Consider the following 19,534-nt stretch of genomic DNA (forward strand, 5'->3'; position numbering starts at 1 on the left):
AGGGTCCTGGGCCATGGTGGGTGATCTGTAGCAAGCTACAATTTGGATTGCAGTTTTGCCCATTGTTAGGTGCACATGGATGATCTCTGATGCATTGTGCTGCGCCACTAACTTGGAGGTGTGGGTATCCTTGATGAAGTATATTGCTGAAAAGGGTAACTCTCCCGATCCACACTGTCCTGCGATCTCAATGCTTTCAGAATGCAGGGATTCCTTTAGCAGACAGTGTAAAGATCGACTGCATATTAGCAGTTGGTCTTCCAGAATCAACATTTCAGTGTTCTGCTAAAGGTATTTCTGCATTGTGAATATCACACTTGTCAGTTGCACACAAGGTACACTCGGGAGAGGGAGTGTATATACTTAGGATGCAACATAAGCAGTCTTTGAGTATGCTTTTAAAAGTCCATTCTTTGTAAACTGGTAGAGATGATGAATATGTTATGTCTGTTCATTCCATTTCCTAGCAATCCTACTTAGGTCAGGAACATTAACATAAGAAATGTTGGATACATTTTCTTCAGGGCTGGTAAGGTATTGACATAGCTTCTAGGTGTTTAAAGGTATTTTGTGTCAGGCCAGAAGGAAGCTGCAGTATTTCGTAAACTACTCACTGCCACTTGTCACCAGCATTTTTAATTTTGTGCTTGTTGCCTATTGTGCTGATTAACTGCCTTTCCTGTGTATCAGGTCATTAACAAATTATTTGAAAAGTTTTAATCACCTCTGTTAATTCCACAAACTGTTAGAACTTTAGTGTTAAATTCAAGCATCAGTGTGGCTTTTAGGAGTTACTTAAAGTATGATTGGTGTAGGTCAGTCTTTTCAGAAAATATATTAATCTTGCTTTATTAATAATAAGGTGTTGGTCTGGGTTTCACTTATAAAAATATTTGTGAGGGATTCATGACAGAGACTTTAATCCTGATTTAATGTTAATTACATCTTTAAGATTGCTACACTCTAGAGTAAAGCTAAGTCCTGCAGTCTCATACCTACTTCATTGACCTCATTTGAGAAGATGGTGCTTCAGCCAAGTGTGCCTCCTCTCACATATGCATTTCATAAGAGTGGTGACTTCCAAATAAGGCATGCATAGTGTCTGATAAGAATTGTATGGTTCCTTGATTTCTCAGTTATTCAAGCCTTATCATATCTTAATAGTGCTGACTTTGTTAATGCCAGTTGTCTTCCCAGTTCAGTGTATTTCTTGCCTTTTTTCCTAGCATCTTCATAATAAAATGCTTGAGCACCCATTCACTGGTCGCCTGATGCCTGTGCTGCCTGAAGCTTCTGTGGACAAGGACCTTGGAACAGGTAAGTAACTTCTTCTTTTGTTTTTCCGGTTAGGGGTCGCGACAGCAGATCATCTGTCCGCTCATGACTGGCAATGGAGTTTTACGGTGTCGAGTTTCCAGTCTGGCACCCAACCTTCCACAGAAGGCACACACATGCACCCACTCACACCTAGGGCCAATTTAGAGTGTCCAATCCAGCTACAGCATGTCTTTGGGATGTGGGAGGAAACCGGAGAACCCGGGGGATACCCACACGACCACAGGGAGGACTTGCAGACTCCGCACAGAAGGCACCCCAGCCGAGAATCGAACCGAAGAACCTTTTGCTGTGAGGCGGCGGTGCTAACCGCTGCACCACCGTGGCCGCCAGAGCAGGTAAGTAACTATAGCTGGCAAATCACTGTTATTGGTACATGTTAGTAGCAGCAACATTGGTGATGTGCAAGTCTTCTTACTGAGTGAATTTGAATATGCCAAGTTTTATGGCTGTGAAGTGAACAGATAATACTGTCGAAGTAGTCCTGAAGTGAGCCTTAGTTTGTGACAATAATGTTTGCTGTTGCCATTTTACACCCTAATAAAACTTGCAGTACCCATGTTTGTAGAAGAACCTCCCTTTTGAGCCACACTTGTGAATGGGTGAAGGATGTACTTACCAATGTGCATTTCAGTATGTTTTTACCACTTTCATGTTTTTTTGGAGTCATTGCAGGAAATTGCTTGCATTTAATGCTGAAAAAAAAGGCAAGGCATAGATCTGATCAGACTGTAAACTATCCATTTTGTTACCAGGAACTCCATTACTTGGGAGTACCTGTTTTGCTTTGGGTCTTTGACTGACATCTCCTACTGGCATTACTGCAGCAGTTTAACTTACCTCTGTCAGTCATACCTCATGTCTTTCCTAATTACTCACCACCACTGAAGTGCCCAGGACAGAGCATCAGTTGAAAGAACATTTGAAAGTTCACTTTCAACACAAGGGTTAAACTAGGAATTTGGAAATCCAATGCTAATTCTACCAGACCTAGTCCATCTTCTGAGTCTGCTGACTTTTCACCATGTCTGGACAGTTATTGGTAAAGTGAGACACCAACACTGAAGTTCATAGGTTCATAGGTGTTTACTAGGCCATTGACCATAAGGGACTTAGGTCTAGCCAGTCTATTTGGGTACCTGACTTGATGAGTGGTGTAGGAGAGAAATATAAATTGAAATATATCCTTTGCCAGTGGTCTTGGGAGAGAATTTGAGAACAGTTGCAACAGACAGTCCCACGGTTAATTTTTGGAAATGTCATTAATGTTGCTATAGTGCTAAGGACAGAATTCCATCATTTGACCATCAGGGATTTCTCCTCAACTTATCTTCTCTCACCGATGATTCTACAGTCACTGGCTAGAAATGTAAGTGTCCAGTATATACCTACCATGGCCCTTGAAACTGCTCCCATCTACAGCTGATTTTGAGGTATTTCAGCAGTGAAAGGGTATTAAATGTGCTTGTGAAAATGCTTTTAAATAACTGGCTGATCAGACTGTGTTTGGTCTGGGACTTTTGCCATTCTTAGTGGTGCAAGTCACCCTGTTAATGTCAGCCTTTTGGCAGCACAGTTATTCATTAAAATCTCTACCTTATATTTCTAGGGATCATGGTTCATTCCCTAATTCTGGATGTTGTCTCTGTGAAGCATGAATGTTCTCCTCATTGTCTGCATGGCTTTTTTCTGGGAACTCTGGTGTTGCCATGCCAATTTGTCATTTGTGACTCAGTTGTGCTTCACTTGCCACCCCTCATTCTCTTGGCTAGTAGTGACCCACTCCCACACAAGGCCACCTAGCTATTTCCTCTGCCCCTTCTGAGTTATCTGTGGCCGCAGACTTTGTATTGTAAAGTCCACTGTTCATAAACTGTTTGAGATGGTCAATACATCTTGTTCATCAATTTCATCTTATAGGATCTAGTTTGTCCAAAGTCCTTCACTCAGGAAATGTTAAATACTTATCTGTACTAAGAAATGTGGAGTTCTTTTCCTTGGAGCCTGTCGTGTGGTATACAGTTAATTGAAACAGAAAACATCCAACAACCATCCGTCTGTTCTTGAAAAATGAAGATTTGTATGTACAGCTGTCCCCTACCTATTCAGTTACTCAAGGAAAATAATCTTTAGGTCGGCCACGTGTCATTTCTGCTATCTCCACAGTGCCTTGCTCCCCATTTGTCCAGAGGAAGAATTCTGTACACTGGATAGGTTTTACTAGAAAACCTACTCTTCTTTGTAGAGCAAAATTCCCTCAATGCTTTCTGTGAGGACGAATGTAAGGGTTTCACGATATTTCAAGCTTTGAAAGTGATGTGTTAGTCTTTCATTAAAAAAGCTACAAAGAGATGTCTTTGTCGCAGAATTGGTGGTCTGTGTAGCACTAAGATATAAAGGCCTGATGATGCAGACACTTGAGGATCATTTGGCAACCTGAACACTGGATGAGCTGGTGAAGAATGATTAGAATGAGTCACTAACATGCTGGCTTGCCCAACCCAGTGTATCGTTGCCATATAGTGGAGATTAGAATGTATGGCATGCACCACTTGGACTAAGAAAATGGCCTTGGATCTGCTGAACCATGCTTATGCATTGACTTTTAGAGTCTGAATGTGGAAGTGATATACACACACACACATACATATATATATATATATATATATATATACATACATATACCGGGAGGGGAGTAGCAGGTCATTGCTTATGCATGAAAGCACATCAGGGAAGGGTTAAGGTCATAATTGAAAACTCTGAGCCTGCATTTACTGTTGTCTCCAAAGTCTGACCATAAATGTGGGTTAACAAGGGTGATGTTGAATGCTGCTGCTAGAGACAGAAGGAATGATTGGGTTAGGATAGTGACCAGTAGAATGTTAGTTGACCAAGCAAGTTCAAGTGTAAAAAAGTGTGTGTGTGTGTGTGTGTGTGTGTGTGTGTGTGTGTGTGTGTGTGTGTGTGTGTGTGTGTGTGTGTATGTATATATGTCATATATATATAATCTATAAATCCTTTTCACAATTTGTGTGAATTTCTGTTTTGACAGGACTGCATGTAATGCTCATGATGTTGGGGGTGGGCTTCTGCCAGCAGAATCTGCCACAGGGTGATTGAAAAAGATGTAGAGTTTAGAGAGGATCTAGAGAAATTCAGAGAAAATATTATAATGAATGTGTACTAGCAAGTCAGATGGAGAACAATAGAAATAGTGTAAGAATGTATATGAATATTGCCTGGAAGGGTACACAGACATTATCAGAATTAAACTGAACAAATGTTATAGAATGCAACAGTTAATTTGTAGTTAGATTTGTAGAATTGAGAGACACTTTACATTAAGCAGGCAGTAGATAATAAGCATTAATACAGAAAAGGAAAATAACTCTAGTTGTGTATTAGTTACAGAACTTGACACTGTTGTTCCATTTTTAAATGTTAGTTGAGGTGCTTTCCATAGCCAGCAAATAAGCCAATTTACAATTACTTTTGTTTCTGCAGCTAATTTTTCTTATGTCCAGTCTTTTGTATATTATCGCTCCTCCTCATATTGCAGTAATTTCCTAAACACTTCCTCCGTCTCCTCCTCTCACATCCCACCACCAACTACTGTTCCTCCTCTGTCCATTTAACTTCCTGCTCATTTCCATAATTTCTCCTTTCACATCTCTCGTCATCAGATGTTCTTCATTCCACATTGCTGCAGTCCTAACTATTGGGTAGTCCGCTGTCCAGTCGGCCCGAATACCAAAGTATATGGCTGACGTCGGTCAGGGCACATTAGACTGACGTCAGTACGTCAGGGTACTAATGCGCATGACCGACGTCATATCCTCAGTCTTTTTTGCCGCATGGTCCGATGCAGAAGCAATTTTGCGAGTGCAGGTTGGCGTTCTGAAAGTTTCTGAAATCAGAGTTTCAGACCGAATCAAAGTTGGCTAAGTACCCCGTTGGGGAATATTTTGGTTTTTTCTTGCCTCAGTATTTAACCGGATGTCAGAAAAAGTGAATAACTGTATTTCTTGTGGGAAACAGATACCTCATAGGGATTACCATACTTTGTGTATACCTTGTTTAGGGCCTGAGCACGGCGTTGTTGGATGCGCTCTTGTGCTAGATTTAACAAACGCACTATTAAGAGAAGGTTAGACTGTGCCAGGTTAGTGTTTGGGAAGCGTTGTAATTATAAAATGCCATCGGATGCTCCGGCGCTTCGGCTAAAAAACGCAAAGATAAAGCAGCAAAGCCTAGGGTGGAGGAACCGACAGTCCCAGACGTCGGTTCTTTGGAAGGCTCAGTGGAGCCAGAGGTTTTGCCAGGTGTCTCTTTGGAGTCTCAGGAAGAGACTTTACTGTTACAGGATGTATCCTCTCAGGAAGTAGGCCAGGCTGAGGGGGCTTCTCAGGTGGCTGTTCTTCCCTCTCTTCCTAAGGTGGTTAGAGCCTCTCCTTCAGTTTCCAAGGCTTCTTTGAGGGGCAGGCCAAGTTTAGCTTCTGTGGGGGTTTCTCCTAGTACTTCAGGGTCTTTGCCTAAGAAACATATGCTTAAAATGGCAGAGGATTTGATTACTATGATTAGGGGTTCTATGCCCCCTCCTGATAAGAGGCCTAGGGTGGAACCTGAGTTTGAGAGTTTTGAGCAATGCTCGGAGGCTTCAGAGTCTTCGGCTGAAGACTTGCAGGAGTACCCCCCTTATTCTGATTCTGATGTGGATGATTCTACTCCTTCTGCTTCTCCTCCTGAGGATTTTTCATTTTCAGAGACTCTGCATTCCATGAGGGAGCATTTTAAATGGGAAGGTCAAGATTTCTCTGATTCCAGGAAAAGGCTTAGGGAATTCTTGTTTTTACCCCAGCATAGGCCTTTAGCTATACCTCCTGTTTTGAATGTGGTGGAGGATGTGTTTGCTGAGGCTTCCCTGAATCCTGATTCTTTGCCTCCTGCCCCAGTTAAACCGGATAGGTATTATAGGGTGCCTGAAGCTCATAAGTATCTTTTTAAGAGTCCTAGGGCAGACCCAGAAACTGTCTCTCAGGGGCCTAAAGGTGTGAAGGCTTCAGTTGTTAAAAATCCTGTCCCTCCAGATAAAGAGGCAAGGGCTTTGGATAGATGGGGAAAGAAAGTGTATACTTCTTCCACTTTAGCCATGAGGGCGTTGAATTGTCAGTTTCACATGTTAAAATATCAGAATTACCTTCTTTCACAGTTGAAATCTAAGGTGGATGCTCTGGCTGAAGGTATTGAGTGTAAAGAGTTGCAGGATTTAGTTCATGTGTCTGAACAGGTAGGTAAACATTCTTTGCAGTGTGGTTTTGATGCTGTGCAGGCCTCCTCCAGGGTGGCTGCCACTGGTTCTGTTCTTCGTAGGCACGCCTGGCTGAGAGATCAGAATTTAGCTGAGCATGTTAAGACAAGGATTTTGGATGCTCCTTTACAGTCTGATGTGTTGTTTGGTTCGCCTGTGGAAGCAGTTTTGAAGAAAATGGAGGACAAGGCTAAGTCTATGCAAACTGTTAAAGATTTTTTACAGGTGCAGCCTCCGAAGTTTAGTAGAAATTGGCCTACTAAGGGATGGACTTATCCTGCTTATGATTCCCAGTCTAGGGGTAGGTCTAGACGTGGTAGGGGCAGAGCTCAGGGTTCTTTTAGGCCTAGGACAGGGGGTTCCCCTGCTCAGACTTCGGGTGAGGGCAGGGGTCAGTCCTTTCGTAAGCAGACCCAATGACCTACCTTTTCAGCTGCCAGTACATTCTCGCCTGGCAGCACCTTTGGGAGGAAGGCTGTCTCTTTTCAAAGAAAATTGGGATTTAATTACCCAAGACAGATGGGTTCTGGATATTATTCACCACGGTTACAGGTTTTATTTCCATACCTTGCCTCCTTTCAAAGGCATGCCAGACATTCCTCCTCTTCAAAGGACAGAGGCTCACAAGCAAATTTCTCTGTTGCTCCAAATAGGGGCCATTCAGTCAGTTCCTGTGCCGGAAAGGGGTCTAGGATTTTATTCTCGCCTGTTCCTAGTACCAAAGAAGGGGAACACGTGGAGACCAATTCTGGATTTATCTATCCTCAACACTTATCTGGACATTCCCAAGTTCAAAATGTTGACGTTACAACAGCTTTTACCTCTGTTGGGCAAAGATCACTGGATGGTAACTTTAGATCTCAAGGAAGCTTACCTTCATGTGCCAATCAGACTAAGTTGCAGGAAGTATCTGCGTTTCGAGCTGGAAATTCTCATTATCAGTTCTCTGCATTGCCCTTTGGCTTATCTACTGCCCAGAGTATTCACAAAGGTTCTGGCTCCAGTGATAGCTTACTTCAGGCTAAAAGGAATCCAAATCTATCCTTACTTGGACGACTGCCTGATTCTGGCTCAAGAAAAAGAGGATCTTCTACAGCATCTGGAATATGTCATAGCAGTGCTAAGATGCCTAGGGTATTCTGTGAACGAAATAAAGTCCAGTCTAGTACCCTCTCAAGACATGTGCTTTCTGGGTGTGAGACTGAATACAGCAGCCCAGATGGCCTTTTTAACCCCGGACAAACAAAAGAATCTTTCCAGTTACTTCCATCATCTATCTCTTCAGTCCGGGCTGACTGCAAGGACAGTCCTTCAAGCCTTAGGGTTCATGGCATCTTGTATTCTGGTGCTTCCCAATGCCAAACTGCATATGAGGAAGCTACAATGGTATCTCAAAATCTGTGGACACAGCACTGCCAGGATTTGGACACTGTCATTCAAATAATACCTTGCATTCAAAAGGAATTTTTGTGGTGGGCTCAGGAATGTCACCTAAACAAGGAACTCTCTGTGACCCGGCCAGAGGCAAGTCAGATTCTAACGACAGATGCCTCAGATGTTGCTTGGGGAGCTCATCTAAATGGAAAGTGGATACAAGACAAGTGGCCTGCCAGACTACAGCATCTACATATCAACATGAAAGAGATGTTAGCAGTTCAGTTTGCATTAATGGCTTTCAAGGAGTTACTTCTTCCAGGGCAGGTGTTGATTCTAACAGACAACACAACTGTCATGTGGTACATCAACAAACAAGGGGGAACACATTCTTACCCATTGTGCAGACAAGCAATGATTTTATGGGAGACTGCGCTCAGTCTGCAACTAACTCTTCAGGCAAGGTTTCTGCCGGGAGCACAGAACTCCTTAGCAGATGTATTAAGCAGACAAGTCATGGATCCCCACGAGTGGAAACTGGATCTTCATGTATTTCAAAAATTGACAGTGTCATGGGGAACTCCAGACATAGATCTGTTCGCTTCTCCACTAAACCACCAGCTGCCAAAGTTTTGCACGAAAGGATTTCATCACACAGCTTGGAAAGTGGATGCTCTTTCTTTCAGTTGGAAAAATCTTCATGTGTACGCCTTTCCACCTCTGCCTCTTCTTCCAAAGGTGCTTCTAAAGGTCAGACAAGACAAGCCAAGGATGATTTTAATAGCTCCAGATTGGCCTCAGCAGCATTGGTACCCATTACTAAGGAGTCTGGTAAGGAAGCCTCCATGGCCTTTACCCTTGATTCCACACCTGTTGTCTCAGAGGGACGGTCATCTGCTCAATGTCAAGCTTCACTCTCTACATCTAACAGCCTGGCATATTCTGCTTTGAAGGACAGCAGGTCTCAGCTTCCTCAACAAGTTTTAAATGTGATTATGGAAGCCAGAAGACCTAGTACAAGAAAAGTGTACGCAGAAAAATGGAAGAGATTTTTGTTTTGGAGTGCAGCAAACAATTTGGAGATTACTGAGCCAAATTTGAGTGTGGCTCTTCAATATCTTACTGAGTTACTGGACAAAGGTTTGTCTTTCTCTTCCATTAAGATTCATGCTGCAGCTATTTCAGCTCACTATGATTGTGACCCACCATTGTTTTCGCATCCTTTGTTCAAGCAATTTCTTAGAGGGGCAAAGAATATAAGACCCCCACGTAGAGCTCCTACTCCTGCTTGGGATCTCAATTTTGTGTTGGAGAAACTTACTCTACAACCTTTTGAGCCTGCGGCTACTGCTGAATTGAAATACTTGTCATGGAAGACTGCTTTTTTGTTGGCCATTACTTCTGCAAGAAGGGTTTCTGAGTTGCAGGCCCTTATGGCAGTGGAGCCTTTTTTGATTTTTCATAAGGATAGGGTATCTTTACGTACTAATCCTTCCTTTATGCCTAAGGTGGTTTCTAGTGTGGCTTTAAACCAAACTATTCATTTGCCTACCTTTTATGCAGATCCCCAAAATAAAGGGGAAAAGATTTTGCACACTTTAGATGTACACAGGCTATTGCGTTATTATTTGAGCAGGACTAAGGATTTTAGGCAGTCTCAGCAGTTGTTTGTTTCTTTTGCTTTGACTTCAAAGGGCAAGCCTGTGTCAAAACAAACTATTTCTAGGTGGATTGGGTGTTGCATTACATTTTGTTATTCCCATCGTGGCAAGGAGATTCCAGCTGGGATTAGGCCTCATTCCACTAGGGCTACTGCCACTTCCACAGCATTTCTAAGGGGGGTGGCAACTAAGGATATTTTGGAGGCAGCTACTTGGAGTTCAGTGCATACTTTCTCTAAGCATTATCACCTTCCTCTGTACTCTAAGTCTAGGGCTGGTTTTGCCACAGCTATTTTGCAAGGCATGTTGTCAGTCCCTGCTTCCTTATGATTTGCCAGCCTCCCTTACCTCTGCTTTGGGATTCTACCCAATAGTTAGGACTGCAGCAATGTGGAATGAAGAACATAGTACAGTTTTGTACCTACCATAAATGTAGATGTTCGAGGATCCACATTGCTGCAGTCCAATTTACCCTCCCTCCTTCCCCTCTGTGTTTAGGGGTGGTTGTGTAGGTGAGGTTATATTCTGCTAATTGTGTATATATTGTATATATATTTTTTGGTGCAGGTATTTTGGGAGTTTTGTTTTTGGCTTTATCTTTTCAGGGTCTTCTGACATCTGGGGCAAGAAAAGACTGAGGATATGACGTCGGTCATGCGCATTAGTACCCTGACGTACTGACGTCAGTCTAATGCGCCCTGACCGACGTCAGCCATATACTTTGGTATTTGGGCCGACTGGACAGCGGACTACCCAATAGTTAGGACTGCAGCAATGTGGATCCTCGAACATCTACATTTATGGTAGGTACAAAACTGTACTTTTTTAAGCTACATTACTACTTGTCTATCTGTAAATTATTACTAACCTCCAAAACTCCCGAGATGCATCTTTTCTCTGTAGCCATTATGTAAAAAAAATATCTAAAAAATCATGTAAATAAGCTTATGTATAGATGTTTTTACCCTGCAATTATAAGTGTGCATCACACATAAATTAAATGTGGAGCTTTTCTTCTTGGGCTTCCACTGAAGATCGGTTTTACCCAGTTGGACTTATCCCGGTCTAAGAGAAACAAATACATAAATTATATCTGCCTTATCCCTTAAACAAAGCATGCTGTGAATTTGCCCCAGCACTTTTAAATGGATTTACTGTCATTTTTTCCACAACAGATTCACTCATTCAGTAGGTCTGTCGTCTCCTTAATAAAGAAAAATTTCCTAACATATGTCTTAAAAAGTTGTCTAGATACTGACATTTGTGCTCTCTTCTACTCCTGTCTTTTCTCATGAATTGCATAATGTTTTATTCCTTACACCTTCAAGCTGCGATTCAATCATACAATGAACACTGGGTCTGAAATTAGAGAAAAGTGCTTCTGTTTCATTAGTTTGCCTTCTAATATGCCAGTTCTATTGCAGCCTTGAATGTGACCTAGAATATCTGAGACCATTTAGCAATCTTGGTGCTGGAGGTGCTAGCAAGGGAGGGTAAGAATGAGAAGGAAACACTGTCTTGCCCATTTTGAAAGGAAGAAGGCTATTCTGTCCACTGAATCGCTGACATCCATCAGAGGCAAAAGTGGGTGGAATGGAGCACCATTGCCTGAGGATGTGCTAGGATCCTACCAAGCCATTCACCGTAGCTGTCATGAGGTATAGGAGGTGTATGCATGAGATGAAAGGCATTTTTGTAGGCATTCATATTGATCCAAGTGTGCATATTGAGCCCCCAAAATGGGATTAGTACTGTAAATCTCTCCTGTCACCAAGAGATAGTACGGCTTGGATTGCCAGGGCTGCCATGCCATTCTCTGGGGTGGGCATAGTCATGTAATGTTGATGGTCATGGTCTATAAGAGGTGGAGCTAGACCTTTCTCACAGTTGTGATAAAATGAATGTGGAAAAGCAGAAATGAAGATTTATGTGGTGGAAGAAGGAACCAAGTCTCCCTTCTTGGCTGCTTGCATGACGTCTCTCACCTGATATGCTCTTGCTGCCAACACCCAGACATCCAAGCGCAAGTAAGTGTAAGGCTAATCTACTCTGGAAAGACATTTGCCCTGTGGGATGATGGGAGATGCAAATGACTGTGGTGGATGAGTGAGTGTTTGTCAAAGGCTTGATAGTTGGCAGGCCCAAGGAGCAAAAAACATAGAAAAATATTTTTTCTAACACTGCAGACATTCATATGTAGAACTTTGTTTTGTTTGGTGTCAGTTCAGGGTTTTATCAGTAGAAGATCTAATGCTATTATTTATGTTTAGCATCACTTGAGGGGACTAGGATTTGGTTGAACATCTTTTCTAATAAGAGAGGGGACTACCTCCTTGGTCTGTGTTGCAATTTAATTTTTTTGTGTGTGTTTGTTTGGTAGTCAACTTATTTGTGGGAAGCGGTGTTCATAGTAATGTTTATCATTCACAGGATTATGCTTATTAGCTGAAGTAACAAAACCTTATTTTATAGGTGTGCTTGTTACCAGTGGTGGCTGGTGCCTTCAAATCAAGGGGGGGCTGCAGGAGATAGCCGAATGGGTGGGGTCAATGGGAAGAGGTGCAGACAACTAGAAAGGGGAGGGGCTATGCTCAAAACCACAAAAACTAAACATTAATTAAAAATGCTACCCTGGGTGCCAAACCCTTATTATGAGAGTCCAATCAAGACAAATGAAGTGTAAAAGAATAAAAATATTTCAATGCATTGGCTGCTTGACAGCTTACTTAATATCTAGATGGAAACAAAGGTTGTGAGGCATGAAAAAATAAATTACTTTTTAAATACATTACTGGAATGCCAGTCAAAATCAAGTATAAGAAAAACATGCAGCACTCAGCTCAAACCGCTTCTCCTTGCACTGCATTATAATTTATATTCAGCTTTATTAAAGTACCAAGTAACATGCTGAAAGTAGCAATCTCTGTGATACCCCCACTTGTAAAAATGTTTATCCAAAAAAGACCTGCTGCCTGACAACTATCTACTTGTTTCATGGGGAAAACATGATCAAAAGTAAAAAATGAAAATCAAACAAGCTCAAGATACATTGCTTAAAGGATTACTGTACAGGTTATGGACCACACATGAATGGCATTCTGTTTAGTTTATGGGCAAAGCCCTCAGAGATCACCGGAAGTATCCAACAAGTGTAATTAGCTTCTTAAAATAATGTAATCCTGTCCTTTATTACAAATACTGTCATATGCATTTCAATACCCAATGCTTATACATTATCTAGTTAAGTATTCTCTGCATGGCAACAACAGAAAGGCTTCAGTGTTGGCAATTCTTTAACAGTAGGCTTATTAAAGCTTACTTGCATGTTATGATCTCAGACAAGCTTACCTGATGGTCATTAAAGCATTGCTACTTAAAACACAGAGCAACAGGCACTTAGTAATAAGCATAAATCAACTGTACAAAAATGACAGAAACCAGACCATTCTGCAAAATCAAGAACAGATGAAAAGCCACTGTAGTACTTGTGTCTACCTTGGATGGGGGATACCCTGCACATTTACACTGCATGGGGGGATACCCTGCACAACTGCTCCTAGCCTTGCTTGGACACATCCTGAGTCACTACATGGGGGAGTAGGGTGCAACAAGTATGTCACAATTTGAAATGTCTCTGGCTGTCTGATGGCCCCGACACATTTGTCATACCTCACCATCAGAGTAAAGCCATACATAGAAGTGGGGCAAAGGCCCAAAAATAAGGACAATTTTTAAATATTGCTCTTATAAACTTAGAAAGATAACAGAATAGTAGGTCTTCTATTAGTACGGGTTTTCTGAAGGTTATGAAATCTGAAACTCAAACGTCTCTCATTATTTTCTAACTTCAGTCTTTAATGATTTACCACTAATTTGCCAAAAACACAATTTTATGAAAAATGGACCAAAAATGTGATGCAAAAATATAAAATAAAAAAATCTACATGCATTTCTGAAATAAAAGTGATCTATAACTCTGATTATTACAGTTATTTCTAAATTGTAAACCCTCCATGTTTTCTTCCAAAATTGCTATTTTGCGGAGGGATTATTAGGGGAAGAGCAACATTTTGAGCCAAATTCGGGGAAAGTTGAGAGGTTTGGCTATGCCTAATTCTATAAAGCAATTTATTTGTATGTACCTCTCAACCTGTTGATGCAATAAATCTGGACAAGGCCAAATATATTGGGGGAACATAAACAGTACTAAAAATTGCTCTTGTATAAACTGAGTAGCAATGGTAAGCAGGCTCGAACGAGACCAAAACCAAAAAGATTTGCCTGCCCTGGAAATCCAAATGAAGGGTAAACCAAAATATGTAAAAAAAATACTCCTTTATTCAAAGCGAGTGCAAAGTGAAAACAGCTGATGTAGTCCCAAGCACAAAATAACGCCACAACAATGCGTACGTTTTCGACTCAATACATACAAGTCTTCTTCAGAAATCAAAACACAAATCTTTGTTCATGTAATGCCTTATATATCACCACCACTTCAAAATAAATTAATTAACCAATGAAATCTTCTCCAATGTTAATTAACCTAATTAAACAATGAAAATACATTCCTTAGTTGGTTAAACCAACACAATTCCTGTATTTATTTAACTTGTTTATAATAAATAACAAGTTAAAAAAATTGTTTGATGTTAAAGTATATAAATGTATACAATAAAATATACTTTAAATACCATTTATACTTTAATTAAAACATATTTTAGTTCATACTAAAAAATATGTGTTGAGTATTATCCAATAGTGCCCTCTTGTGGTAAGTTCGCAAAATTTACAAAGTTTCAAAGCTTGGCAGCTCTAAGTATATTTTATTGTATACATTTATATACTTTAACATCAAAATTTTTTTTTATCTTGTTATTTATTATAAACAAGTTAAATAAATATAGGAATTGTGTTGGTTTAACTAAGGAATGTATTTTCATTGTTTAATTAGGTTAATTAACATTGGAGAAGATTTCATTGGTTAATTAATTTATTTTGAACTGGTGGTGGTAATGTATAAGGCATTACATGAACAAAGATTTGTGTTTTGATTCTGAAGAAGACTTGTATGTATCGAGTCGAAAACGTACGCATTGTTGTGGCGTTATTTTGTGCTTGGGACTACATCAGCTGTTTTTACTTTGCACTCGCCTTGTATAAACTGAGACAGTTGATAGAACAGGTCTTAGTCAGCATGCATTTTTCTGATGGTTATGAAGTCTGAAACTCAGTGTCATTAGTGACTTAATTCCTAAATGATTTTCCAGAAAACCATAAATATTATGAGGAACAAACCAAAAATAAGAAGCAAAAATCTATTCATTCTGTGAAAATCTGGACAGTTGGGAGGTATAGTTCAGCTGGGGCTGTCTTTGAGTTTGCCGCCCTTCCCCCTCACAAAATCATGGTCGAATGGAGCCCTCCCCCCCTGCAGCCATTCCAGTGATCCATTACTTGGCTATATCACTCCATTTACCATAAACACTAATGTGCATACTGCTTTACTTCTACGATGATCTGGATTTCATTTGAAAGTTTTATTTTGCATTTTACAGCACAAACACTAAGATATCTGCTAAACAAAGCAACGCAGTCTCACAATGAAAACAGGCTTAGCATTAAAAACTTCTCTGCCCTTGAAACGCACATTCAATGAAACAGCATTGAAACCCACATTCAAAGAAAATACATTTTGCCAGTGGCAGATAAAGATTAACTTTGGGCTGTTTTCAAATCATAGGCCCCTTGCACATGAAACATACATGTGCTCTTTGATACACCTTCCTGATCTACTAAATTATATTCCTTGTACAATACAATACAGTTGTTAGACGGCATTTTAAATTTATTGTTTTGAACATTTTTCCAGTAAACAATAAAACAAAATGCATGCACCAATGACAAAACTACCCAATTCAGAACATTTCAATCATAAAAGTCTACTCAACCTTCTACAGTCCACTAGTATCAGTAAATATGCACAATCTCTGAAGTAGTAAAAGTCATCTAAATAATTCCACATTAAAGAAATCTGTAACAATGAAGAGGTTGCTGCTAGCAAACAACTTTATATGTCACTGTTTATTCATCTACAAATAAAGTGCCTGTTGCCCTTAAGGAATAAATTGCCTATGTTGCATGCATTAAAAAAAAATAAAAATAAGCTAGTAATATTGCAATAGGGACTCTATGGCAAACGGATAACAGGTTCATAGTTACTACTCTAGGTATCTTTGCCGAAAAGACTGCAGCATCCACCCACTTTACAACACAGTACAGTATCAGCAATGCATCTATCTACTGTGGGAGTAGAACTCACAGCCTTCTGCTTCAAAAGCAAGTATACTACCTGTTGTGCTATTAATGCAAGCAGACTCAGAATAAGCAGAACTAAAGTTTTGTTCCCCTGCAGCTCTCAGCTCCTTGTAAAATCTACTCGACACGCAGTTGTATCTCTGAACTTTGCAGCACAAGAAATGTGGAAAAAGCCAAAATTTATTTGGGGTGGGGGCAACCAGGGACACATTTTAAACATTGCTTGTATAATGTTGGAAAATTGCTAGAATAAAATGCTGTGTTACCACCATACATTTCACTGCCACGTCTTTAACCCAGGGGACCCTGTGCAAAACGGTCAGAGAAACATACCACTATGCCAGATCAGCTGTTTTGTAAAAGAGAGGAAGATAAACTTAAATGGCTACCATTTAGTGAATTCAGTTCTCAGCATAGCTGTCAACCTCTTGGCACAAAACACCTGAACAAAGCCAATAATGGGGGGGAATACAGCCCCCAAACATTCAGTGAATTCAGTTCTCACTATAGCTCTCAACCTCTTAGCAAAAAACATGTGGACAAAGCCAGTAATGGGGAGGGAATACAGCCCCCAAACATTCAATGAATACAGTTCTCACCATAGATAACTCTCAACCTTAGCACAAATACCTGGACAAAGCCAATAATGGGGAAATACAGTCCCAAAAATAGGGACAAATTTCAAATATCCATGTTATAAACTTAGACAACTGCTAAAACAATTTTGTGTTACCATGTACTTTCTGAAGAATATGAAGTCTGAAATTCAAATGCCTATTTTTTAAACTTTTAACCAGGAAACTAGTCTGACTTGGAACAAAAGACAATTTTCAGCAGAGTAGAGAGAAATGCCATTCACATCTTTGCAAGTAAAGAGAACATGCAGACACCACACAGAAGGCACCCCAGCCAAGAATCAAACCAGAGAACCTGTAGCTGTTAGGCAACAATGCTACCAGTGCACCACTACACTACAGACTTTGTAAGGAAAAATGTAGATACAGAAACCACAGATTTTATGAGGAACAGAACAAATATGAGGCAAAACTCTGCAAGTTTTTTTTAGATAGGGAATTCAGGTCCTTGCCACCTGCATCCAAGGTACAGGGTTCAAGCCTGAGTCTCTATCCACCACCATTTGCTCCGACCTGCAACACCAGCAGCAAAACGACCTAACCTCCAGTCAGGAAGCAACTCACTTACCTGATACCACCCGAACAATCCAGCGACCTGAAGCAGCAAAATCCACCCGTGACACGGAGCATTCCAGCCAGCGACCAAAACCTGCTACACCTACCTCCTGAATGAGCCCGCACAACGAAAGTCCCGCGAGAGCAGCTCACCTCTCTCAGTCCTGATTGGATCTGCCTGCAGCCGAAGCAGTCCGGACCTCCTCTTCTGTGCGGTCGTCCCTGCACTGATTCCTGGGTGCATTTGCAGCAATGACTGCTGAGAACCTGTGTTTCTCTATCCGGACTGCAGTCTAGTTTTTTTTTTTCGTTTGTTTTTTAGTTTTACAGATTTTTCTTTTCTTTTTTTAAGGTGGGAGGGCTGCAGTCTGGCAGTCCGATACCACGAGCCGCCCCTGCTTGTTACACTGCAGGGAATATAAGTTTTCCATGTTACAGGGGTCATTATTCAGACCATCTGTTGTAGGAGGCATTACATGTATCTTTCCTGTAGTAGGCAGCATTAGAATTATTCCTGTCAATAAATCAGTGAAAGACACCAGTCATTTCTTGTGGCTGTGTAGCTGTAGCAAGTAATACAGGTTTACTGTAGTGAGAAAAGATTGGTAGAATGTTAAAGAAGTCTGTGCAACTTGCTGACACTCTAGCAGAGGTATCTGGATTTAAAGATAACTCTCGTAGAAGTGTGTGGTTTGAAAGATCTGACACTCTTGCAGTAAAGTAAGATGGGGAATTATCAGCTCAGATTCATATCAAGATGCAACACAACCAGCCCGATGTTTGCAGTGAGATAAACAGTAGGAAAGAAGCTGAGATAAGAAAGGGGTCCAACTAGGCATTGTTAGACTTGGAGAAAGCATATGACAAGATCCAAAAAAGTCTCATAATGGAGTTCCCAGTGGGAGTGGGTGTGCATCATGGTTCAACTCTGAGCCCATTACTGTTCATACTTGTTATGGACTACATTAGCAAACAGGTTGGCTGGGACAGCTCAACAAAGTTGCTGTATGCAGACAGTGCGGCATTGCATACAGGCTCTGAACAAGAACTTCAGCAGATGGTAGTGGAATGGAATGCAAACCTGAAGGTGCCCAGGATGAAACTGAGTACAGGTAAGACTGTTATAATGCAATAATTGGGGGAAATCAGAAGTAGCTGAGAATTGAGATAGAAGGGAAAATAGAATGGGTTAACAGCTTCGAGTGTCTGGGAGGGCTGGTTGATGGTGGAAGTCTGAATGAGGAGATCAAACCTATAATATGAGGTTCTGCAACCAAATTGTACTGAGTTTCCTGGGTGGTATGTGAAAGAAAAATGTCAGTGAACAAGAGTAAGGTGTACAAAACAACCAGTGCTGCTCTGTGGTATACAAACCTGGGCAGTGAAGGCAGAGCAGTTGAGGAAGCTGCAGGTGATTGAGATGGGGTGGTAGGATGCTCTCATTTCGTCTGTCCCACAGCATGCATCAGAGCAGAAGCCATAGAAAATCCAATTGCAGAGCAGATCAATGAGAACAGATTCCGGAAGTGCAGGAAGGCAGAAGACAGTTTGGTAAAGCTAATTTGGGAGTGACAGGATGAAGGCAAGAGGAAACGAGTGTCCAGCTAAGAGACTCTGTTGCTTAGACTAGTGAAGAAGCATTGCCGAATCCAGTGCTAGAAGAAAGGCACTAATTTAATACTAATGTTTTGCTAAAATGTGCAATTAGAACTGAGAAGATGGAGCAGTCAGGATGAACAGCTGCCAGAACTGAGCAGGGCATATTATATCATGATAGAGGAAGTATAGTATGAAGGCAGAGTAGTGAGCAGGAGGGTCATGTGAAACTCCTAGGTTAGCATCCAGTTCACTTATACCAGTGCAGTAGTTTGTAAGTCATCCAGAATGAACCACTATAGTGAGATGGCTTTTCTTCAGAGGCTGGATATCTTAAAAGTGATCCCTTGTTTTTTGTGATTGCAAGTAGATAATAGGAGGCTGCTCACCAAATTATTCAGAGAAATTGCAGTACTTTTCTGAAAACATGCAAAGAACAATACAGTGTGAGGACACTATGGGCCAGATTCCAAAAGACTTGCTGTCAGCCTTCTCTTAGTGTAAGTGGATGCTTATAGAGCAAATCTTTTGAATCAGGCCCTATGAAAATATTAGAAGTACATCAAACCTTTTTGGTACCATGACATTTTATCTGTTTCATCTTGTATATGACTCTCCCTGTTAATTAGGTGATGACCTGTATAATATAGTTCAAGCATATTTTAGAATAAAGTGCAGTTCAGTCTATCAGATGGTGTGTGTAAAGCTATAGTACTGAGTCAGGACACTGACATGGCAAAGCATGGTTTACTACT

The 19,534-nt window shown here is 40.9% G+C and overlaps 1 protein-coding gene across 2 annotated transcripts in view; it reads left to right on the top strand.

Moving 5' to 3' along the window:
* VARS2 (valyl-tRNA synthetase 2, mitochondrial) overlaps window positions 1-19,534 on the top strand; it is a 1,808,135-nt gene that overhangs the window by 795,815 nt on the left and 992,786 nt on the right. For both annotated transcript variants that reach the window (XM_044084462.1, XM_044084463.1), the window contains exon 12: window positions 1,227-1,317. In XM_044084462.1, the coding sequence (XP_043940397.1) occupies window positions 1,227-1,317 (91 nt within the window). The remainder of the gene's footprint in view (window positions 1-1,226; window positions 1,318-19,534) is intronic.

The sequence above is a fragment of the Protopterus annectens genome, chromosome 9.part0 (genome assembly GCF_019279795.1).
Source record: "Protopterus annectens isolate FY-2018-M chromosome 9.part0, PAN1.0, whole genome shotgun sequence".
Taxonomy (NCBI): domain Eukaryota; kingdom Metazoa; phylum Chordata; order Ceratodontiformes; family Protopteridae; genus Protopterus; species Protopterus annectens.